The sequence below is a fragment of the Aptenodytes patagonicus genome, chromosome 16, assembly GCF_965638725.1.
Source record: "Aptenodytes patagonicus chromosome 16, bAptPat1.pri.cur, whole genome shotgun sequence".
NCBI classification, from domain to species: domain Eukaryota; kingdom Metazoa; phylum Chordata; class Aves; order Sphenisciformes; family Spheniscidae; genus Aptenodytes; species Aptenodytes patagonicus.
Window position 1 is genome coordinate 13,747,675 of NC_134964.1, and position 23,619 is coordinate 13,771,293.

General features: G+C 42.5%; 1 protein-coding gene across 1 annotated transcript; it reads left to right on the plus strand.

Moving 5' to 3' along the window:
• On the plus strand, window positions 1-22,572 carry LOC143167984 (myosin-3-like; the record flags this gene model as incomplete). The annotated part of the gene is made up of 34 exons (XM_076353985.1): window positions 1-174; window positions 500-563; window positions 645-743; window positions 2,122-2,225; window positions 2,306-2,444; window positions 2,992-3,110; window positions 3,313-3,462; window positions 3,920-4,090; window positions 4,734-5,010; window positions 5,164-5,285; window positions 6,291-6,378; window positions 6,470-6,587; window positions 8,333-8,456; window positions 8,548-8,684; window positions 8,761-9,016; window positions 9,197-9,439; window positions 9,820-9,996; window positions 10,077-10,222; window positions 10,310-10,400; window positions 10,780-11,169; window positions 11,278-11,404; window positions 14,853-14,971; window positions 15,480-15,676; window positions 15,897-16,080; window positions 16,318-16,483; window positions 17,138-17,262; window positions 17,460-17,768; window positions 17,854-18,057; window positions 18,187-18,312; window positions 19,651-19,821; window positions 19,913-20,017; window positions 20,094-20,189; window positions 20,313-20,450; window positions 22,304-22,572. Coding segments are annotated over 34 exons (5,280 nt in total), but the record flags the coding sequence as incomplete, so codon positions are not given.
• Window positions 22,573-23,619: the final 1,047 nt, after the last annotated feature.

Genomic DNA, 23,619 nt, shown 5'->3' on the forward strand with positions numbered 1-23,619 from the left:
TCAGGCGAGCTGCAATATAGTCACTTTTTCCTACCACATAGCCCATGGTGTTTTTCAATAATTATTCAAATATTCTCGCAGGGAACGCTTGAGGATCAAATCATCAGTGCTAACCCACTGCTGGAGGCCTTCGGGAATGCCAAGACTGTGAGAAATGACAACTCCTCGCGCTTTGTGAGTCGTTGTGTTTCTCTCTGCCCTCCTGCATTTCTAATCCTGTTTACCTGCTTGTTACTTGCAACTGGGAGCCACTGGGCTGGGAGAAATGTTCTTTCTGACAAATTTCTTGGTTGTTTGTCAGATGCTGATGTGTTTACAGCTGTTTCATGCTCATAGCTGCGTGGGCTGCGACAAACTGTTCCCCTTTATCTATCTTTGAATATCTAAGATAATTCAGACTGATTTAAAGATGCTTTCACTGAGATTCAAGAGAGAAAAACACTCTGGCGTGTTACCCTGAGAATGCTGCACTGACCACTACCTTTTGTCTGCTTGCCAGGGTAAATTCATTCGCATTCATTTTGGTACCTCTGGAAAACTGGCCTCTGGTGACATTGAGACCTGTGAGTAAATGAGGTGGGCTTACTGCTTTACTATAAAGTAAAGAAGAGCTTGAAAAATTTATACGTGCATACATATTTCAGACTTGCTGGAAAAGTCAAGAGTCACCTTCCAGCTGAAAGCTGAGAGAAGCTACCACATCTTCTACCAGATTCTCTCCAATAAGAAGCCTGAACTGCTTGGTAAGGACAGACATCACCTGGTGACATTTTACAGTAAAATCAATATGGGAAACTTTTCCCTAAATATGCCAGCTCAGCGACAGAGGGTCCAGTGACACCTGCTGGCCTAGCGCCATGTGTCACAAGCACCCAGCTTCCCCTTTTGGCAGGTGCCTCAGGCTGTGCAAAGCACTGAAGCTTTCATCACGTGCTTATTCATGTCATCCGCATTCCAGCATCAACAATGACTGGGTTACCAAAGCTGTACACAGCCCTTTTACCTCTGTGTAATGGTGTTGCATTAGGGGTTACTCCACCTCCAATTTATCTTCCCTGGGTAAGTTCTAATGCAAACTGTGTGCAGGTGAGGTGCGGGGGTGGCTAATTTACTGTGCCTTACACCTTGCTGTTCTTGCTGGTGTGGAAAGTCCAACTTATATGGGCCAGATCCTGTGAATAATCTTCAATAGAAAGGTGAGAAATCCCCTGGGTGCAGGATGGCCAGATATCCTGATCTACAAACCATCTATCTGAACTCTTCATCATATGGGCAAAAGTTCTTCCCTGTTTCCAGTAAAGCCCCTCCAGTCTTTTCCCCCTTCCCACTCCCATGGCATACCCTACCCGTGCCCCGCATCTGTCCCAAACCCTTTTGCCACACACTCAGCACTCATCCTCACTCCACTCTGTCCATCCCTCCCAACTATCCACAGAACATTTCCCAAGGTGGAGCTCCTATCCCCATCCTCCCACTATGTGCCCTCCCATCGTTTACCACCTCCCTCTTCCCTTTCCAGAGAGACTGCTGCGTGCCAGGGGACTGCATGTCTGTACAAGGACACAGATTTATCTTCAGTGTATGGAGGGCTTCCTCTCCTGCACACTGCACAACCCCACTGCACATCTGCACACCTTCACTTCTGCTCTTACTCTGCCATAGGATTCAGGACTGAAAATGAGTTGTGAATTTTGGCCTCAATTAGATGGAGATAAACACACATGTTTGTATTACTTATGTGCACCAGCACACAACCCCAGCGGGTGCAAGGGGCATTCAGGATGGATTAGTATATGTCGTGTATGAGGATAAGCACATACGAGTCTTACCTAAAAGTATCTTTCTTAGAAGCTGTTGGATGACCCTTGTTCCTTGTCTGCCAGTGCTGAATGTTTAGCCCCCAGTTCACAGCATATTAAACTGGTAGGACCGAGAACCTGCCCGGGACGTTCTGCTCATCCAGTGGAAAGCAAATGAATGGCTTTACTCTGTCTTTCTTGTCTCAATAGAAAACCAAGAGTTTGGGGATGAAGAAGGAAAAAGAGCCTGTGAAACCTTGTTGAGCCTTTATTCCATTTTCATTGCCAGGATCTGGCTCTCACTCCTTCATTTGCCTTTCAGAGATGCTCCTCGTCACAACCAACCCGTATGACTACCCCTTCATCAGCCAAGGGGAGATTTCTGTGGCCAGCATTGATGACCAGGAGGAGCTTGTTGCAACAGATGTGAGTACATTTAGCAAGGAGAGACAGTATCACTTTTACCATCACTACCATTATCATCAGCTGATCTATCTGGTGTGCAGGCAGCCATTGACATTTTGGGCTTCAGCCCTGATGAGAGAATGGGGATTTACAAACTGACAGGGGCAATCCTGCACTGTGGGAACATGAAGTTCAAGCAGAGACCATGTGACGAGCAGGCAGAGCCGGCTGGCACAGAAGGTAATACCTTCATGGCTTGGAGAGACATATTTCCAACTGTTTTCATACCAGTTTCCACTAGAAATGCAAGGAGTCTTCCAGGAAAGAAGCAGTTGTTCCTTGATGAACGTAAAAAGGAGGTACAACCTTCAACTTACCACCTCCTGTAGAGTCATTTTCTGCATCTACTTTATTCCTGATGGCTCTGCTGAAGGACTTGTGCCTGGGACATGTAACTGTAGTGTTTGCCAGTTTCTGGTAACACATCCAGACTTGTTCTGCTTGGGTGACATTGTGGAGAAGTGGCTTGAAGGGAAAAACACTCTTGTCCCATCACCAATGCACTCACTGGTTTTACCACACCTGTTGGGGCTGCTGTAGCCTCTCAATCATGAGGACCAGCCCTACAAGGCTGTTTGGAAAAGTAAATGAGAATGTTGGTCAAGCTTTGTAGATAGGGTAAAGCCAACCAGTTTGCCAGGTTTCAGAGTGAGCTCTGGCTTGCTCCAATGCATTCTGTCTGTCCCAGCTAAGAAGAAAGTCCTTCAGCATTTTTTTTGTTTTACAGAGGCTGACAAAGCAGCATACCTGATGGGCCTGAACTCAGCAGACTTGCTGAAAGCTTTGTGCTATCCCCGGGTGAAAGTGGGAAATGAATATGTCATGAAGGGCCAAACAGTGGATCAGGTGAGTGTCAGGGAGCGGCAGGGACAGTTGTCTCCCTCAGGGACAGGAGAGGGTGCAAGTCACAGCTGAGGATGGTCAGGACCGTTAAGGCCTATTAGTGCACTTTGTGGGCTGACAGTATCTGTGCGTGGTGGAGGGGCTTTTTATTCTGGTGATGCACTAGCAGTGCCCTGACACAGCTGTGTGAACCATCTCCCTGCAGGTGCACCAGGCAGTGAATGCCATTTCCAAGTCAGTCTATGAAAAACTCTTCTTGTGGATGGTGATGCGCATCAACCAACAACTGGATACTAAGCTGCCAAGACAGCACTTTATTGGGGTCTTAGACATTGCTGGCTTTGAGATTTTTGAGGTTTGGTTTTACATAGCACTCTCAGACTTCTGGCTGTCTTTAAACGCTTTTTTCCTTTTGTTTGACTTTTCTGACCTTTCCTCCTCCTCCTCACCCCAATGCAGCCCTCAAGAACAGGGCAAATCTCTATGAAGCTGCTTCTGCCTTTGTAGATCCATCACCCACTTTGTAAGAGAAAAGAAACAGCAGAAGCATAGGCATGAAGCTGCTGTCTCCCTCCCCACAGAATCTGTATTTAGTGACATTAGGGTCACCCAAAAACATCGCCAATGTAGGCTACATCAACCATGTGCTGCACAGCACAACTTTTCTGTAAGCCTGGACCACCCATGATATATGTTTTACGCTATTATCAAAACCCTTCAGGGATAGTCTGGCTGACCTTGCCTTGACATCTCTACGAAATAAATTGATTTGAGTCAGTTTAACAATATTAACACATTTACTCAAATATTAGTTCAACAGCTTTGAGCAGCTGTGCATCAACTTCACCAATGAGAAACTGCAACAGTTCTTCAACCACCACATGTTTGTGCTGGAGCAGGAGGAGTACAAGAAGGAAGGAATTGAATGGGAGTTCATTGACTTTGGGATGGACCTGGCGGCCTGCATTGAGCTTATAGAAAAGGTGAGTTTCTTACGCAGCTTGTGCGTAAACAAATCAGATCTGGAAGGGGTTCTTGGGAGTCCTTGCACTGAGTGCCTTCAATACACTCTCTCTGTGAAGCTCCAGATCTGCTTACCTCCTCCCTTCCTTTAAACATAACCCTTGTGATTAATTATCCACTGAGTGGAAATGTATTCTGCCTTCTAAAAAGACATTGCTTTTATTTCTCTTTTCTGTCTGTCTTCGACATCATTATAAATTGTCATTTCATTGTCATATTTACCCCAGTTGTCTTCTGTCTTTGCATATTGGTTCCTCCTCAGGTTTTCCTCTCAGCTAAATTCAAATGTTAGAAAGCCTCATGTCTGTTTGCTTTTTCCTCCTTCTGGATAAGGAGAAGTCACTACTGTATTCCAAGAAGTTAGTGCACAGTTTTTGCTTGGCTTGCTTTGTTTTCCAGCCGATGTCTGGGTAGTTCACCTATTTATGAAAATCTGGTGCTTTTGAATATTTTGCCAGCTGTTCAGAAAAAATCTTGCTTACCTGCTCCTCCCAAGCTAATTCTCTATAGAATACCTCCAGTACTTTAATTTTAGCATTTCTTTCATTCCATATTATAATAACTTGAATTCATCTTATTTGAAAACACCTTATTTCTATTCAGCCCATGGGCATCTTCTCCATCCTGGAAGAGGAGTGCATGTTCCCCAAGGCAACTGACACCTCTTTCAAGAACAAGCTCTATGACCAACATCTGGGCAAGTCCAACAACTTCCAGAAGCCCAAACTTGTCAAAGGCAAGGCTGAGGCCCACTTCTCCCTGGTGCACTATGCTGGCATGGTGGATTACAACATCTCTGGCTGGCTTGAGAAGAACAAAGACCCCCTGAACGAAACTGTTGTGGGGCTGTATCAGAAATCATCTATGAAAATTTTATGCAGTCTTTATGCCACCTTTGCTTCCATAGATGAAGGTAAGATCAGAGGATTATGTCTCCTGTCTGGTGTTTCCAACTGTAGCTATCACCTGACTTGAATCAGTGTTGAGTCAGTATTTGTGCTGTATTAGATGCACGATTATAATGCTGTCAAAGGGATCTACAGCAGTACCTCAGTTGGACTGTCATCTCATTTTCCAGCTGAAGGTGGTGATATCAAGAAGAAAGGAACCAAGAAAAAGGGCTCTTCTTTCCAAACTGTCTCTGTACTCTTTCGGGTAGGTGTGTTCTCTGGCACAGCATGGGCCAGCTGCAGAAAATGCCGAGAAGGCAATCCTGTCAGACCTGTCTGCACTAGTTCACCTTTCCCACTTTCTCTGTTGCCATACGATACTGTTGAAAGTTACCTTTGGGCTTTGGTAAAGGTTAATTTGAATTCTGCTTTGCTCATGAGGTCGAATAGGATGATGATGGAGAAGGGAAGGCATGTGCTTTGATCAGGTTGCACCGTTTCAAGACAGCCCAAAGGCTTTGGGCATCCTTCCCTTATTTGGCTGTAATTGGCTTCTTCCAGGATGTGTCTCTCTGAGTACAGGGCATTGTGTGGCAACTGGTGCCTTGCAGTCAGTGTGGGCAACACAAATTACAGGTTGCAGCCCCTTGATGCTGCTGTGACACATCTATATCCTGGGGCCAGGAACAGGCTCAGCCCTTCCTGGCAGGATGAGGAGTGCAGCATCCATCTGGCTGTGACGTGGGCCATACTCAGAGTAGGTCATTATTGCATGAGATGATTAAAGAAATGCAATGCTAACAAAAACTATTCTGCAGAGCAGATGACTTCTGATGCCATAGACAAACATGGATTTTGTGGCTCAATTCTCTTTTAAATATACCTAACTAATATATCTAAGTAATAAAAACAACAAATCAACCCATTAATTCATTTGATCAACAGCTCATTTGATCAAGAAAGACCACTATTGGTATCCCGGAATATCGTTCATTTCTTTCTGTCCTCATCCTGTTTAATAGCTCTTATGATTAGCTTCTAACCGCTAAGGACACATTTTCATTTTAAGACGGGAGGAAAGTTTATCAGTTGTATCCACTGTTAGTAGCTATTTACTTTGCTGATGCCTATACAGGATTGTAGAATATTCACTAGAAGAGTAAGGAAAAACTTCTGAATTTTTATTTTTCGTCAGAGTCAAATCATATTGAGAATATTTGCATTATGTCTTGCAGTAATATAGAGATTGCAAATGATCTCTTTTTTACAGGAAAATCTAAATAAGCTGATGTCCAACTTGCGAACAACTCATCCTCATTTTGTGCGTTGTATCATTCCCAATGAAACAAAGACCCCAGGTAATTCATAAAACATAGATTAGAACTTGGCAGAAAGACCAATTGACCAATGCTAGAAAAATCAATATATCCCCATGTTGCTCTGTCATAGGCCTGATGGATCACAAGCTTGTTCTGCACCAGCTGAGATGTAATGGTGTTCTGGAAGGCATTCGAATCTGCAGGAAAGGATTTCCTAACAAGATATTATATGGGGATTTTAAACAAAGGTCTGTAATAACATTCTTGTGTTTGCATCGAGCCCAATTCATTTGAGAGAAGAGTCTTGCTAAACAAGTCAATGATATAGTTCTTAGGAAAAGACTATTTTAATATTTAACAACTATAGAAAGTATGAAGACATATCTAATAGCAGGGTCTGTGTGGGCAGTGTCCACCCAAATGCCTTCCTGAATACTGTATGCCAAAACCTATTTTCACTTCATTTATGTTCATCTGAATGTTTGGGTATTCTTTGCTTAAATTCCCAAATTTGACACAAGCATGTTTCAGCAAAAATATGTAGGGTGGTCTATATCACATCCTATATTCATCCACTATCTAGTAGAAGTTTGAAGATTGTTTGAAGAATTCTGACTAGAATGGCTTTACTGAAAGGAAATGGTGTTAAACCTGATACCACTTTTTTGATGAAATTACAAGCTTGAGTGGCTAATGTAGCTACATTAACAAAACAGACTTCAGCAGGACACCTAAATTAGTTCCACATGGCACTTTCATTTTGTAAAGGGCTAACATTTCTACATGCTAACATTTCTATAGTACCTTAGCTACATTAATTTATAGATTAAAAAAACAAACAACAAAACAATTTTAACTCAGGAACTGCCATGCAAATAAGACATTTATAAAGGTTTGCTAAATTTAGGGCAACCCAGATGGGGTCATCTGCTTGTTGTATTTGAACAAAGGCAAATGTAGGGTCAGATCTCTAAGGACAAAGAAAGTACACCACGCTTACAGCACTGAAAAGGGTATCCTGGAGAGCAGGGACGTTGAAAAGGGTAGAAGTGGCATTTTGGGCACTAACTGAAGAAGAGTTCCCCAGGCAGTGATGTGGGTGGGCAGATTTGTGTATGGGTAAACAGAGGCATGCTGAAAAGAATAGGGGGTGGGATAATCTCTCAGCGTAGGATTAGGAAGTCCATTGCTAGATACTGTGATTCTGGTTTACATGTTTCAGGAGGAATGCGAGAAGCTGGATATGGTTCAGAAAAGAGCTACAGGATAAATGTGAACTCAAGTGCAGCGAGAGATTTAAATCAAACTATTTAACTCATGAAACTGTATGTTTAAAGATGATTTGTTTGTGGTGTAGAGAACCTACAGGTGTAAAGATTTCTGAATATGCAGGAACCTGTCATCTAAAAGACAGACTCAAAGCAAGAGTCCAAGGGTGGGACCTGAAAAAGGATGTTGTCAAAGTAGAAGTGAAGTATACCTTTCCTACAGTGAGGGTGAATAGCTTACCTGGGACACTCTCAAGGTTTGAAGACTTCAAATATGATTGAAATTTATTTTTTTTTTAAAATATGTACTAGATTAATCAGAAGATGGGGGCTGGGTGAACAAGGCACTGGGAGGACTGTGTGCCTGTGTTATACAGGAGGTCAGATTAGATAATTGCAGCAGTCTCCCTATTCTTAAAATCCATTTATTTTTTTAATTTACAGCTAACCCAGTGAGCTGGCCCCCTAGATTACTGTAAATGACTGTGACACAGGTGAGCAGGGTCTCTCAGGTCCAGAGAACAGACCGTTCATGCTCTCAGTCTCAGTGAGGGCCGTAATACATGCTGGGAACCTACTGAACTGACCTGCTTCTGGTTTGCTATTTAAGGCTTGAGGTGTGAGTCAGACTCAGACTTCCTCTGTATCTTCAAAGTGACAGCTGTTCTTGTAGCATCCTGTGCACTAAAATGATACTGACAGGCTTTTTTCCTTTATTTTGTCAGATACCACCTTCTGAATGCTGGTGTCATTCCAGAAGGACAGTTTATTGATAGCAAGAAGGCGTGTGAAAAGTTGCTGTCTTCCATTGAGATAGATCATACTCAGTACAAATTTGGACACACTAAGGTAAACATTTAATTTTTCCACACAATGAGAAATCATTCATTGCATTAAAATATAAGACCAGCAATGACTGATTTCTGATCTTTGATTGCAGGTGTTCTTCAAGGCAGGTTTGCTAGGTGTCCTGGAAGAGATGCGAGATGATTGCTTAGGACAACTGATCACACAGACACAGGCTTTATGCAGAGGATACCTCAGGAGACTTGAATTGAAAAGAATGTTAGACCGAAGGTGTGTGTCTTCTGCGAGGTCTGGTTTCTCAAAGAAGTGCTTTTTTCACAGTACTGATGGATCGCTTTGTTTTCAGGGAGTCCATCTTCTGCATCCAGTACAACATCCGTGCATTCATGAACGTCAAGCACTGGCCCTGGATGAAGTTGTACTTCAAGATAAAACCCCTGTTAAAAAGTGTGGAAACTGAGAAAGAAATGGCCATGATGAAGGGAGAGTTTGAGAGAACGAAAGAAGAACTGGCTAAATCAGAAATCAAGAGGAAAGAACTGGAAGAAAAAATGGTGACTCTGGTGCAAGAGAAAAAGGACCTGCAGCTGCAAGTACAGGCTGTATGTAATTTAAAACCATTTTTGGCTCCTCAGATTACATCAGTTTTGTCTGAGTGTTCAGGAAAGGGCTGAATGGAAATTCTGTTATTTCATGTTCCAATTGCATAATGAGCAGGTGATTTCTGCAAGTGTCAGTTCCAATGTGTGACAATGAAACGCATTTCTGTTTTCTGTAAAAAGGAAAATGAAAATTTGGCTGATGCTGAAGAAAGATGTGACCAGCTGATCAAAACAAAATTCCAGCTGGAAGCAAGAATAAAGGAGGTAATGGAAAAACTGGAGGATGAAGAGGAGATAAAGGCTGATCTGGCAGCCAGAAAGAGGAAACTGGAGGATGAATGCTCTGAGCTAAAGAAAGATATTGATGACCTTGAGTTAACATTGGCCAAGGCTGAAAAGGAAAAGCACGCCACGGAAAACAAGGTACTTTTTATTTCTGCCATTTGCATGTTTAATAATAGTTGCTCTGTCTATACATAAGATGTAAAGGTGCAGTCAACTTGAACAATAACACAATGTTGTATAAGGAAATCTACGGGCCTGGTGTTAAATTTGGTCACCTCTATTGTGCAGGAAAACCAACCCATAAGCATGCAAAAATGCATTAAAATGAAAGTTCAGAATTGCTTTGTGACTTCAGAAGGGTTGATATATAAGCAGAGAGATTGTATAGTTTGACCATATAATGCAACTAATTAAGTCTCTTCGGTAGTCTAGCAACGGGTTTATTGCCTTTGTGTGATCGCTAGCCTATATAAAAGCCAAAATTATTAGTGACCTTCAAGTATTTTGCCTTACAATAGGTTAAAAATCTAACTGAAGAAATGACAGGTTTGGATGAGACTATTGTGAAGTTAGTCAAGGAGAAGAAGGCCCTGCAGGAAGCCCACCAGCAGGCACTGGATGACCTGCAAATTGAGGAGGACAAAGTTAATACCCTCACCAAAGCCAGGATCAAACTGGAGCAACAAGTGAACCATGTAAGCATGTTCAACACAAGGAGAAGGGGCAGATTCTTCAGTTGTTCCATCAGTCATCTTTATATATGTTTATGTTACAGGTTGAAGGATCTTTAAAACAGGAAAGAAAAGTTTGTATGGATCTTGAACGAGAAAAGAGAAAGCTTGAGGGAGACTTGAAACTTGCCCAGGAAAACATAGTGGATCTGGAGAATGATAAACAACATTTAGATGAAAAATTAAGGAAGTATGAGAAAAAAAATTAGTGGCAAATTTACTATTTGATTTTAACTGGACATATTTTCTTTTTATTAAAAGAACTTTTCCTTCACAGGAAGGACTTTGAATTTCACCAGATGCAAAATAAAGTTGAGGAACAGCAGAATTCAGTTATTCAATTGCAGAAGAAGATCAGAGAATTGCAGGCAAGAGACTTTATGTAACTACTTCGTCATTACTGTTTGCTTATTTAAACTGTAGTAGCATGAATAATGCTTGTCCACAGTTGGTCACTGATAAAATCTCTGACCGAGTCACAGGAATTACCTTGATAAGTTGTAATAATTTTCTCCACACAACAGAAAGCTGTGAGGCAAAGTTAGTATGAGTTGATCCATAAGTCTTTTCCTGTTGGTAAGCCTTCGCCTACAATGGCAAAACAGTAAAATTCAAAGGGGCTTTGTTTTGCTTATAGTCTCCAAAACAATGGTCTTGGTATTCTACTATGGCAATTATGCGTTAACCTAAGCATTGAATTATCTGTTCCCTTATTAATTCCTGAGGTGCTATTTCCTCATTATATAGGCCCATCTTGCAGAGCTGGAAGAGGAGACCATGAGTGAGAAAGCAATGCGTGCAAAAGCAGAGAAGCATTGTAATGAGCTGGCTAATGAACTTGAGGAAATCAGGGAAAGACTTGAAGAGGCTGGAGGAGCCACCACTGCTCAAACCGAACTTAACAAGAAGCGTGAGGCAGAATTTCAGAAGATGCGTCGTGACCTCGAAGAGGCCACGCTGCAGCACGAAGCCACGGCTGCCGCCCTGCGGAAGAAGCACGCGGACAGCACAGCTGAGCTTGGGGAGCAGATCGACAACCTGCAACGAGTGAAGCAGAAGCTGGAGAAGGAGAAGAGCGAGCTGAAGATGGAGATTGATGACTTGGCCAGTAGTACAGAGACCATTACTAAGTCCAAGGTGTTCCTTTATAAGTGAAATACTTGAATTGGCAATATTTCTGTCTGGTGGGAATTTAATGCAATACAAACACACATACACAGATTCCACTTTCTTACTCTCTTTCAGGCTAATCTGGAAAAAATGTGCCGCACCCTGGAAGACCAGATGAGAGATATGAAAGCCAAATTTGAGGAAAACCAGAGAAATATGAATGAGATGGTGATACAAAAAGCCCAGCTCCAGACAGAGTCCGGTAAGGAAGGCACAAAGATCTGCTGAGGGGATATTTTTTCTCTTCAGTAGCAGAGAGACCCTCTGACATGTACCATGAGTGAACTAATTGTTCCCAAAGTGCATATTCTACTTCCAGACTCATTGGTACAGGCGCAGACAACATTAGAAATAAATCAAAGGAAATTAGTTCATGAGTGACACTTTAAAGTTCATATGCCAATTGCAAGCATTATTTGCTTAGGTAAATGATTCCCAGAATGATGTGACATAGCTCGCTGGTTCCATGCAGGGGGACTGGGAATTTGGGACAGTCCCAAATGATTTGAGCAACCTGTTAGAACTGCACTTTCTCCTCCAAGAGTGCACATGTTCACTGTGCGTACAGTATCTGTGTGTGTGCTCCCTTATGAAGCTTGTTACTGCTCCCACGCAGACATCTTGGAACAGTGTGAGTGACGAGTGTGAATGCTCCTTCAATGGTCTGGTTGACTGCAAGGTCAGACATCTCAAATTAAAATGCCACTGAATTGGCTTAAACTAACCTTCTGAATTTTAGGGATTTTACCCAACAGCAGATCAGGGAGTGCTGACATATACTGTTCTAGCAGCTGAGCCATAGGGCTACACCTGCCATGAAAACCCTTTTTATGTGAATTTATATGAATTTATGTGAACGAGCTCTATAGGCACATCTGTATGTGGATGGAGATATAGTTACAAGGAAACAGCGGACCAAAGGCGGCATAGCACGTGAAAGTCTCCCAAAATCTGGTAATCTCTGGAGGCTAGTGGTCCTGATGAATCCACAAGAACTGCCAAACTCAGAACACCAAGACCTGTCAAATCAGCCCAAGACCACTGGCAAACACCAGCGTCAACAATGGGTTGTATAACTGGGACCACATCCAAGAGAGTGGTGGCTGCCGTTGTGCAAAGACTACAGGATTATACATACCACCTGATGAAAACAGGAGCCCCTGAGGGTCTTTCTGACCAAGCACTGGCCCGTCAGTATGATCCCCTGCTTCTGAGCAAAGAACTGGGGGTGGCCTTCCAGGTGTTGCTCCTACTAGGGAGAGATGGGTGAATGTGTGTGTGTGAGTGAGCTGTGAAGAAATACGTGAATGTGCTGTCTTCAAAGTTGCCTGGCATTAATGATAACAGCTCGAGGCTAATAACTGTAGCAACTTAATTAATAAAAGGTGTTCAAATAAATACTGGTTGTAATCTGTGACTCCCCCATCTCCATCCCTTATCAGGGAAAAGGGAATTTACAACACCTTTTGATGGAGAATGTCATGTGGGAACACACAGACCATAACCAAATTCTTTCTTCTTTTCTTCTGAGTGATCTTTTTGAAGTGATCTTGTTTGCAAGATGATTCTGTAAATCTGACCAGTTTGTTGTAACGTCATTGTGCATAGTGCTCAAGGGAAATCTTAGCATGAAATTGAAAGCTTGAGGAAAAAATCTAAAATGGCTCAGGAAAAGTCTGAAAAAGATGATATTGGAGGGTTACAGGAAGACCCAAGAATTCTAGAGATGACAGCATGGGCTATAAGCATCTCTCCAAGAAAGGAGAGAGGTGTTACTTCAGCCCACAGGACAGAGGCTGATGTAGAGTAAATGTTTTCCAGTTACTGTAAAGCTTATGAAGTTAAGCTTCAGGAGATCTCTCTTGTATCACAGGACCAATTATGGCAAGCTGTTAAAGCATTTTGTGTCAGTTAAGCCAGTGTGACAGAGTAAAATCATACTGCTTCAACATGAAAATTGTGTTTTAAAAGAAACAATTAAGCAAATTTTCTAAAGCAAATTTGTCTTTAGAAAAGGAATATCATCTAATGGCTTAAAAATGTTATAAGGGATACAATTGGAATTAGAGAATCAAGTGAATTTAGAAAAAGAAAGAAAAACAACACAAGCATTTTGAAGGATTAAAACATACTGTGCAATGCTTCACCCCAGAGCAAGGGAGAGCTCCAAAGGCAACTGATCATAAAAAATGTGAAACTAAAATCAGATGCTTGTAAAAAGCAGATTGGGATGCAAAAATGAAAAAGAGCTGCTGATCTGCAGGAAGTGATGGAAAATTAGAATGGGAGTCAGGAGAAAACACTTATTGGGATAATACATATGAATGGAAAAAAGAAGAGGAGTTGGTAATAGCAGCATATGCAATGACTACTGCCACCATCCCACGACAGAGAGGTACTGCAGATCAAACTGGTATTGTTACATTAAAAGAAATGACACCAGAGGATGTAAGACAGATAGCTGCAGACCTTGGGCCACTGAAAGAAAGTACAGTTGTGGGTTGGACTTTTAGAATCTGCTTCAAACATTTAAAAAGTAGGAATGAAATAGGTAAACTGATTAGCCTTTGTGCTACACCAGCTGTTAGCCAGGTTAAACATCATGCACCAAGGGATCATTATATGGCCTCCTTGATGACTGCCTTAAGTCAAATTGCCCAACAGATAGGTAAAGCGAAAATGGCACTGGCAGCACTAGCAATCCGTAAGTTGGGAGACGATGGGGAGTTGCTCAGGTATGGGCAGGACAAAATACCATGTGCCAGTCACCCAGTCCTGGTGGAGCACAGGTAGCTCTGGTCCTCTGGCAGCAGCAACGATGAATCAGGTTCCTTGTAGCACTGGGTGCCCAAATGCACCACACTATATATTGCAAATGCCTGTGTGGAAAAAAGTAGGGAAACCTACCTGGAATCAGTAGGAATATTGCTAAGTATTATATCTTCCAGAGTGGAAGAACAGAGAAAGGAGCGGTCAAGTAAATATTGATAACAGGGGTAGGAAAGCAGAATAAATTACTAAACCTGTGCAAAGCGGTGGAGAGTATTAAAGTGTTTAGTAGAAGGTATGGTAAAATGGAATGGGAAGAAAACACAGAATAAGCTAGAAAGAGTGATACAACTTGAAGAGAAACGTCTAGACCTAGAGACAGTATTGCCAATTTCCCTAATGTTCTTTTAAAAAAGGATGTCAGTATAGAAGATAACAAACAAGAAAGGAAAGAGAAAGGAAGGTTTGAAACCGTAGAGAAACTAAGTGCTATGCACTTAAGTAGTTAAAGCTGAGAGAATTGTGCATTAAGCATGTGTATGTGGAAGTCTGAATGAACAGTAAAACTCATGATTAAAGCAGAATAGGAGTAACATTGAAGGAGGTAGAATAGGTAAGTGTTGGAGGAGACTTACATCTGTCTCATAATTTCATTACTAAGCCCTGCATTACTCTAAGAGTAAAGATGATAACGGTAAAAAAATATATGCAATGAGAATTGTAAAATAAGAATGGTAAAAGTATATACATAAAGGTAACAGCTGTTAAGATAAACAATGTTGTGTGATTCCACTTGTCTCTTACTGATTATTATTTATATATGAATATTTTCAGGATGCTTAATCTGGACAGTACTGGAAACTTATCTTCTCTTGTCACAGGTGAACTAAGCCGTCAACTCGAAGAGAAAGAAACCATAACATTGCAAATGTCCAGAAGCAAGCAGGCAATTACACAGCAAATAGAAGAACTTAAAAGGCAGCTAGAGGAAGAGATCAAGGTAGTGCTAACTACTGAGCACGTGCTAAGGCTTCAAAATGTATCAGGGCCTCAGTTCATTTAAAAAACACTTTTGGAAGTTTGTAAGTATTGTTGCCTATAGTCTAACACAATAAAATTACTATTGGGCAGAATGTGTACAGTGAGCACTGTGTTTAAGTCTTTGCTAAGGAGGTCTCTGACACATTGAAAGTGGTTTCACTTTGGTTAATTTTTTCGCATGTTTTTTAACTTTAAAGCCATGTTCTATGTGATTTCTTTTGCTTCTATAGCCCCAGGGAAGAAAAGCTACAGCATATGCCAGGGTGAGAGCATCAGTCTTGCTCTTTTCTAGTGGTAGAGCTGAGATAAGTTGGTTGCAGCTGAAGATAGCTGCCTGAGCACTTATAAATCTCTGGCCGTTTGTCTTCTGCCCAAGCTGCAGTGACCATATTTTTAGTGTGCAAGGTCATGGGGTCACCTGCTGGTCACAGCTAGCATAACTACATGATATTATGGGTAATTTTTAGGCCAAGAATGCCCTGGCCCACGCCTTGCAGTCTGCTCGCCACGACTGTGACTTGCTCCGGGAACAATATGAGGAGGAGCAGGAAGCCAAGGGGGAGCTGCAGCGCGCCCTGTCCAAGGCCAACAGCGAAGTGGCCCAGTGGAGAACCAAATACGAGACGGACGCTATTCAGCGCACGGAGGAGCTGGAGGAGGCCAAGTACATGATAGATGGGATGCACTGTCCAGATGTTATGTACATTGTGCAGAACATAGACCTACTTTCAGTAGCCTGACCTAAATTATTTTCCTAAATTATTTTATTGGGGTTTGCATATACACTTAATTAAAAAATGAATTCCGATACTGTACTCATTAAATTATGTACATAATACACTTATTTTTTGAATCATATGCTTGTTTTATTTATATTCCTTAAGGAAGAAACTCTCTCAGCGTCTCCAGGAAGCGGGGCAGCAGGTGGTGACTGTGAATTCAAAGTGTGCCTCCTTGGAGAAGATGAAGTTGAAGTTGCAGAGGGAGGTGGAGGATCTGACAGTGGACATAGAGAGAGCAAACACATTGGCAGCTGCCCTTGACAGGAAACAGCAGAACCTTGATAAGGTGATAAGTGAGCACGGTATCTTTTAAGTCTAGCCTTCCTAGAAGGCCAAACTAATACTCCCTACTTAAGTCAATACTGAAATCAAGTTGAGTTTAACAGTTATAAGCTCCTCTAGAGCATGGCAATAGGAATTTGTCCTGTTTTCAGAGACTGCGGTATTTATCTAGTACAGAAAATAGCCACAAATAAAATAACATTTTCAGTACTAGCAGGGAATGAAACATGATGTCTTTCAGGTTGGGGCAGAATGGAAGGGAAGGTATGAAGAGAGCCAGCTGGAGCGGGAAGCTCTCTCTAAAGAGTCGCGCTCACTGAACACTGAGCTTTTCAAAGTGAAAAATGCCTATGAGGAAACCTTAGATCAGCTTGAAACAATCAAACGGGAAAACAAGACCCTCAAGCGTAAGTGTTTGTCTCTGGTTTCGCATTAGCCGTTCACAGTCCTACCACAACAAGGCATGCTCTACAAGCACGCTCATGTCTGCACGAGGTACACTAAGTTACAGGACTCTGTCAATACTATTCTCTCCATTTTATTGGAGAATATAAATGTCTCGCCAAAAGTTGTCAAGCAAGTTTGTAAAGTGACTAAGCTATTAAAGCAAATGTCCTGGCTCTCCATTATCTGCTGCAGAGATGTAAGATCAAGGGCATTTAGGTGCCACTCCCAGATAAAGGTGATGCCCTCAAGAGGCTGTATAGCTTGTGAAAGTGAATTCTACAGATACACTGTGAACCTATGATGACAAGACCTATAGTGTTACCCTGATGGCCTATCCAGAGACGTAAACACATGCAGGTATCTTCCAGGCTCTCTGTAAGGAGGGCTGTGAAACCACACCAATGCCCCCATGTTTATGTCATCCTGCATGAGTTCGCTCTATCTGTTTTTATCTGAACATACATATACATACACATATACAACCATGTATACACGTACATATGTGTATGCATGTGTATATATGCAGGTATACAAAAGAGGTGTTGAACACAGTCACAAAGCATAGAGTTCAGCTTCTCTGGCTACCACAGGCTGATGTCATTCTTATCTCACAGAGGAAATAGCTGATCTGACTGAACAAATTACTGAAAATGGCAAAATGATCAGAGACCTTGAGAAAGCCAAAAAGCAAGCTGAAGCAGAAAAATCTGAGCTGCGGTTAGCTCTGGAAGAGGCAGAGGTGAGTTAGTTTAAATATTACTGGAACAAGTAGAGAGCAGTCTGAACAGCTTTCTGTGCTCTCTCCTGGGCAGTGGCTGTGTGCAAGGTTGATTGCCACAAACTAGCAGTTTGTGTGAAGTCACTGAGTGACATCAGAATGATTCTGTGCTCTGAAATATTACTTTTGTGTTTGTTTTTCCCCTTTTCCTTTTAAAGGCAGCTCTTGAGCGTGAAGAGGTCAAAATCCTTGGTGTCAATCAAGAACTGACTCAGATTAAATCAGAAATCAACAGAAAGATTGCTGAGAAAGATGAGGAGATCAGCCAGTTAAAAAAGAACCATCAAAGGACTGTGGAGAAAATGCAGAGTGTTTTGGATGCTGAGATCAGGAACAGAAGTGAATCCTTAAGGCTGAAGAAGAAGATGGAGGGAGACCTGAATGAAATGGAGGTCCAGCTGAGCCATGCCAACCGCCAGGCTGCCGAGGCACAGAAACACCTGCACAGCTTCCAGGGAGTTCTCAAGGTCTTGGTTTACCTTTCTGGATGATTTATTTTTAAGCACAGTATCCGAGAAATTCATTAGAACAAAATTGGCTCTTCATATTTAGGACATGCAGCTGCACTTGGACGATGCTCTCAGGACACAGGAGGACCTGAAGGAGCAGGTGGCCATGGTGGAGCGCAGAGCAAGCCTGTTGCAGGCTGAAGTTGAGGAGCTACGGGCAGCCCTGGAGCAGACGGAGCAGTCGAGGAAAGTGGCTGAGCAGGAGCTTCTGGATGCCACTGAACGTGTGCAGCTCCTCCATACTCAGGTAGTTTGCTAAGACAGAGATATTTTTGGGTCCAGAGACTCACAGAGGAAGAATTAATACTAATTCATGGGCTCTATGTGTAAGAGACCAAAGACAGACACTCGAAACCTCTCTTTTTCTCCTTCATAGAACACCAGCCTTTTTAATACAAAGAAGAAGCTTGAAACTGATATGGCACAAATCCAAACTGAGATGGAAGATATTACTAATGAAGCAAAAAATGCTGAAGAAAGAGCAAAGAAGGCAATCACAGATGTGAGGATGTTACTGTGTTTTTCTCTTTGAATTTTCAGGGCTCCCCAAAGGCATTGCTGCTGGGAGTTAATGTCAATACTCTTGTCACAAGTTGGACAAAGAACCAGTCTGTGAGCCTGGCTGAAGAGGCTATGTGTCAGAGGAGGATTAGAGCAATGGGGAACTTGTCCTGCTGACAGATGAGTTATTGGGGCTGTTGTCATCATAATGAACTAAACCCACATTTAGTCAGTCTAAAACAAATAACTTTCTCAAGTGCTGCATGAAAATGCAAACTACAAAAAAATCCTGCAGTATTGAAACCAGTGAAGTGTCTAATGTATTTAAATATTTATCTTTTCAAAATTCTATTTAAGAACGTTTCAAATGAGAATTGTGAATTTCCATTCAAAATTGGTGCTATATCTGCCTTCCTGTGCAAGGCCAGTGAAGCTCAGCCAGGCAATAGGGCTGGTGTATCATGGGACCCAACCTGCTAATGATTTTTGATGCATAGGACCAAAACAAAATCTTAACACTTAAAAACATTATTTGGAGTTAAAATAGAAGGAAGACTTCTCCACTTGCTCATGAAAATGAAAAAAAAATTAGATCATTTGTATTGTTTGATTAAAACAGAAATAGAGCATTACAATGAATTATACACACACAGATATTTTTATATATATGTAAAATTTCTAATGCCATTATTTTATTCTCACATTTTTCAATTTAGACTTCTTCAGGTATTTTGCTGCCAAAGCAATTTGTTGAATTTGACATTATTTGTAAGTAATGTCACTCAGTATTTCACCAAAATGCTTAATTTGTGTAGGAATCAAATGTTTCAGAGCAAAATATATTCTAGTTTTGTCTTAAATAACATAGATTGTTTTAAACTATTTTCTGTCTTGTAACACTAGCCATCTAGGCTATTGTGGCAATAATAGGGCATGCACTAAGGCACAGCACGCAGACTCCGTCACACTCCACGTGTGTTATGCAGAGAAGCCTTTCAGCTGTGCCATGCCCTGTCCCCAAGCGTTGCTGTGCCTCCTGCTCTGCCCCACGGCACCTGGGTGTCAATGAAGGTTGCAGTAATGGCCATACAGTGGGATAGAGCATTCACCCTTTCTGTCGTTCCAAGCTCTGCATGTGCAGCAAGGCAGATATTTTCCCATCCTTTTTCCTACTATTTCCTATCATATTTCTGCCACTATCATGTCACAGAAAAAAATGAAGCAGGAAATGCGGTGGCAGGAATGGTCAGCAGGAACCAGGAATAAATCCTCAGATGGTGCACAGCATGCACTGTTCTTTCACATTCTTCCAGTTGTCTTGTGTCATCTCCCTTCCAAGGCAGCCATGATGGCAGAAGAGCTGAAGAAGGAGCGGGACACCAGCGCCCACCTGGAGAGGATGAAGAAGAACCTGGACCAGACAGTGAAGGACCTGCAGCACCGTCTGGGTGAGGCTGAGCAGTTGGCACTGAAGGGAGGCAAGAAGCAACTCTTGCAGATGGAGGCCAGGGTGGGTACCAGCACTGAACGTGGGTGTCAACTCACCTTTCTTCTCTGAGTCCTGTGTTAGGGCTCAAGCCGATTGTTGATTGATTCACCAGATCCGAGAGTTAGAAGCTGAGCTGGAAGAAGAACATAAACAATCTGCAGAGGCTATGAAAAACATCCGCAAATATGAACGGCGTGTCAAAGAGCTTACTTTCCAGGTGGGTATAAATAGAAAGCAATTCTCCTGATGTTTTGTCTCCCAGGGACGTATAATTGCACATTCCCTTTCCACAGAATGAAGAACACAGGAAGAACATGATGAGGTTACAAGATCTGGTAGATAAACTGCAGATGAAAATCAAATCCTACAAAAGACAAGCTGAGGAAGCTGTGAGTCACTAAACTGAAGCAAATACTTATTTACCATTTTCTAGGACTGTCAGTTTAAAAGTTGGCTCTGTGCCCCAGCATGTTGCCAGATGGTTTTTAGTTCCTTTTGTTCTGCCATTTCAGGATGAACAAGCCAATACTAATCTCTCCAAATTCAGAAAAGCACAGCATAAGCTAGAAGAGGCTGAGGAAAGGGCAGATATTGCTGAGAGTCAAGTAAACAAGCTCAGGGCTAAAACCCGAGAAGCCCCTTCTACAAAGGTAAGCCTTTATTGCAGGAGGCAGGTGTGCAGTTTGTACTGTTTGCTCAAGCAAGTCAAGCAGTAAATTTGTGCCTTGCCGGTGGGTATAGCCGTCACTCAGAAAGGACAGTTCTGGAAGGAAGGGACTTTGAAGAAAGGCTGAGAGAGTTGGGGTTGTTCAGCCTGGAGAAGAGAAGGCTCCAAGGAGACCTTATTCTGGCCTTTCAATATATAAAGGAGGCTTATAAGAAAGACAGAGAAAGACTTTTTACCAGGGCCTGTAGTGACAGGACAAGGGGCGATGGTTTTAAACTGAAAGAGGGTAGGTTTAGGTGGGACATAAGGAAGAAATATTTTATGATGAGGGTGGTGAGACACTGGAACAGGTTGCCCAGAGAAGTTGTGGATGCCCCATCATTGGAAGCGATCAAGGTCAGGTTGGACGGGGCTTTGAGCAACCTGATCTAGTGAAAGATTTCCCTGTCCATGGCAGGGGTTTTGGACTAGGTGATCTTTGAAGGTCCCTTCCAGCCCATTCTGTGATACTATGATTCTATGACTCTGGCATTTCAGGCTCTGGTGCCAAGCATGAGCCTTCTGGCTAGTTTCATCACATTCGTTTCAGATTTGAGAAACTGCCTCATAAAGTGAAACTAATGAGAGCCAACCTAACTGAGCATTCCTAAAACAACTTCCTGAGAGCCTTAGGCAGAATTAACGTTCTGATTGAGAAATATGCAGCAGCACTGTGTCCTTAGCTGAGCTTCCTGGGCAGTTGTCTATCTCCAACCCAAGACTGTTTGGTACAAGATCTAGAGCCTATTTTTCCTAGTGTGATCTGAGCAGGTGTAACACCTTTTGACTGCACTAGTCTAGCTCAGTTTGTGGTTGGAGGTAAAATACCCTCAGTCCATGTTTTGGAAAAATTACTAGTGCCTAGAGCACATATCCAGGAAATGGGGAACCTTGGCTCCAGGTTACCTTCTTCTTACCCGCAGCATCCTCTTACTTGTACAGCATTTTAACTCTAGAAGAGACGCTATGGGGAACATGCTTTCTCCTGAAGGCTCTGGCCTGAGACTCAATAGACGTTGGTTCTGCCAGAGGCTGGTGTGCAACTTTCAGTGAGTCACTTAATGCCATGCTCCAGTAAAAGGCTTTGACTCCTCAGTGCTTGTCAGGGTATCTTGCCAAGACCCCAGGGGAAGCACTTGGAAGGCTGAGTCCAGGTTCCTGAGCAAAGTCTCTGGACATGAGATTACCTTATAGAGGGAATGCTGAATCTATAACTGAATGCCCCCCTAGACAGGGGCAAGATTTCAGATATCTCCTATGGGGTATCCCCAGGTAAAGGCAGGTTGAACATGCTGACTATGGGCAACTGTGCAATATGCTACAGTTTTAGATCCTACTTTGAGGTGCCTGATACTGTGTAGTATATATGGAGCCTGGGCACCTGGCATGAGTTCTGGATTCTGCTCTGGGAGGCCTAAAAATTAAGCATTGTAATGCCTAAATCTTTTAATAGATCCAATGGATCAATACATCCTTTTACTCCCTTCCATGCTTTACATTCACTTTTAGAAATGCTGGGATACTCCTTGTCCCAGAGGATGGGGGTGCAGGTTGTTTAAGCACTGCAACAGTAAAGCAGCACTTCAGAAAAACTAACAGATATGTTTCTCCATTTCAACCCATCAGTCCGACAGCATGACATTTGATGATGTGTGGTCTTAAGGGTTACAGACACCGCTACGTTGACCTGGGCTCCACTTGTGCATCCTAGCTGGGTGGCGCGTTGAGACAGATGATTTTAGGGAACAAAAGACTCATCTTGACATGTGTGGACTAAACAAAGCCTCTCCTTTCCAGGTGGTGTTAGGAAGTGAAAAATGAGCTTCCTCTGGGATAACCAGAACTTAAACGAAGTATCTTTCCAGCTGTGGATTTGCGGTAGCTAGAGCTACACTGGTAGGAAGTATTCTTCCATTTGCTTATGGACACAAACATTTTCTGTCACTCTGCTGCTGTACCAGTGTCAATAAAGTAGATCTGCAACTTCAGATGCTCCAAATGTTGGTGTTCAGATGAGAGACATTTTCTTTCTAAGTTAAGCATAGTCAAAACTGTGGGTTCAAGTCTTACTGCTGCTATGATCATGTTTGAGCAATTTTGTCCTGGCCTTAAAATCTAGGTGTTTGACAGGCTTCCTCCGTACCTTCTGCTTGAAAGCAGATATCCTGACCTTGTTAAATGAAGCTGAGAAGAGACTACTGTATGAGCACATGTCAAACATGCAATGTGAACAAAATTACAGCATTCATGCCTAGTTTCACTGCTGTATCTCTGCATGGGAGAACAAGACTGGTCTAGCCTGTGAGCCCCCAGCCATCTGTGTGCATTACAAATCAAGAATTTCTAATCTTCTTGTAGTCAAACTGCATTTCAGAAAGTTTGCCCACTTCTGAGCTATCCAGTTTGCAGCTCTGAGCAGATGAGGACTTGAACTTAGGTGTCTCACATACTTGTTACATTGGAAGTAGTTATCAAATGGTCTGTAATGTTAGCAGCAAGATCCGAGTAGCTGCTTGAAACTTATCTCCCCAGTGGCACTGGGCACCATAATTCTGCTTGATGTTTCCCAGAGAGAAACGCGTGTTCAGCTACTTTGTGGTGTATGTGTGGTGTAGTTGAAACTGCAGGATCTCATGTAGTGAGAAAAACCAGATACTTTGGCACTGGTGAAGACTGCTGAGGAGACATACCGGGCAGCACAGTAAGGGCTAGAGAATGAATGGGATACCTTTGTGCAGACATCCGAGTGTTCTGAGAAGATGAATTAGTTTGTGCACAGCACTAGATGCTGAGTCAAATAGGATGCTGATGCTGTTGGGAAGTTCCAGCTGACTGCTTCATGTCTGTGTGCCTAGGAAAGGTATATCCAAATGGATCTCACCTTACCTCGCTCCAGGACACAGCCACACCAGCACTCAGGAAGCAGTCTGGCCTGCTTCTGCTGTCAGTAACAAAGATCGGAGAGGAGAAACCCAAGATGTTCTGTCACTCCTGTCTGAAAAAGTGATGGGCGTCACCTCTTTCTCAGTTTTCAACTACAAAGAGGTTAATAAAACCAGCAGATACCTGTCCCTCCCATGACACCTTTGAAGATTTCACCATGGCTCCCTATT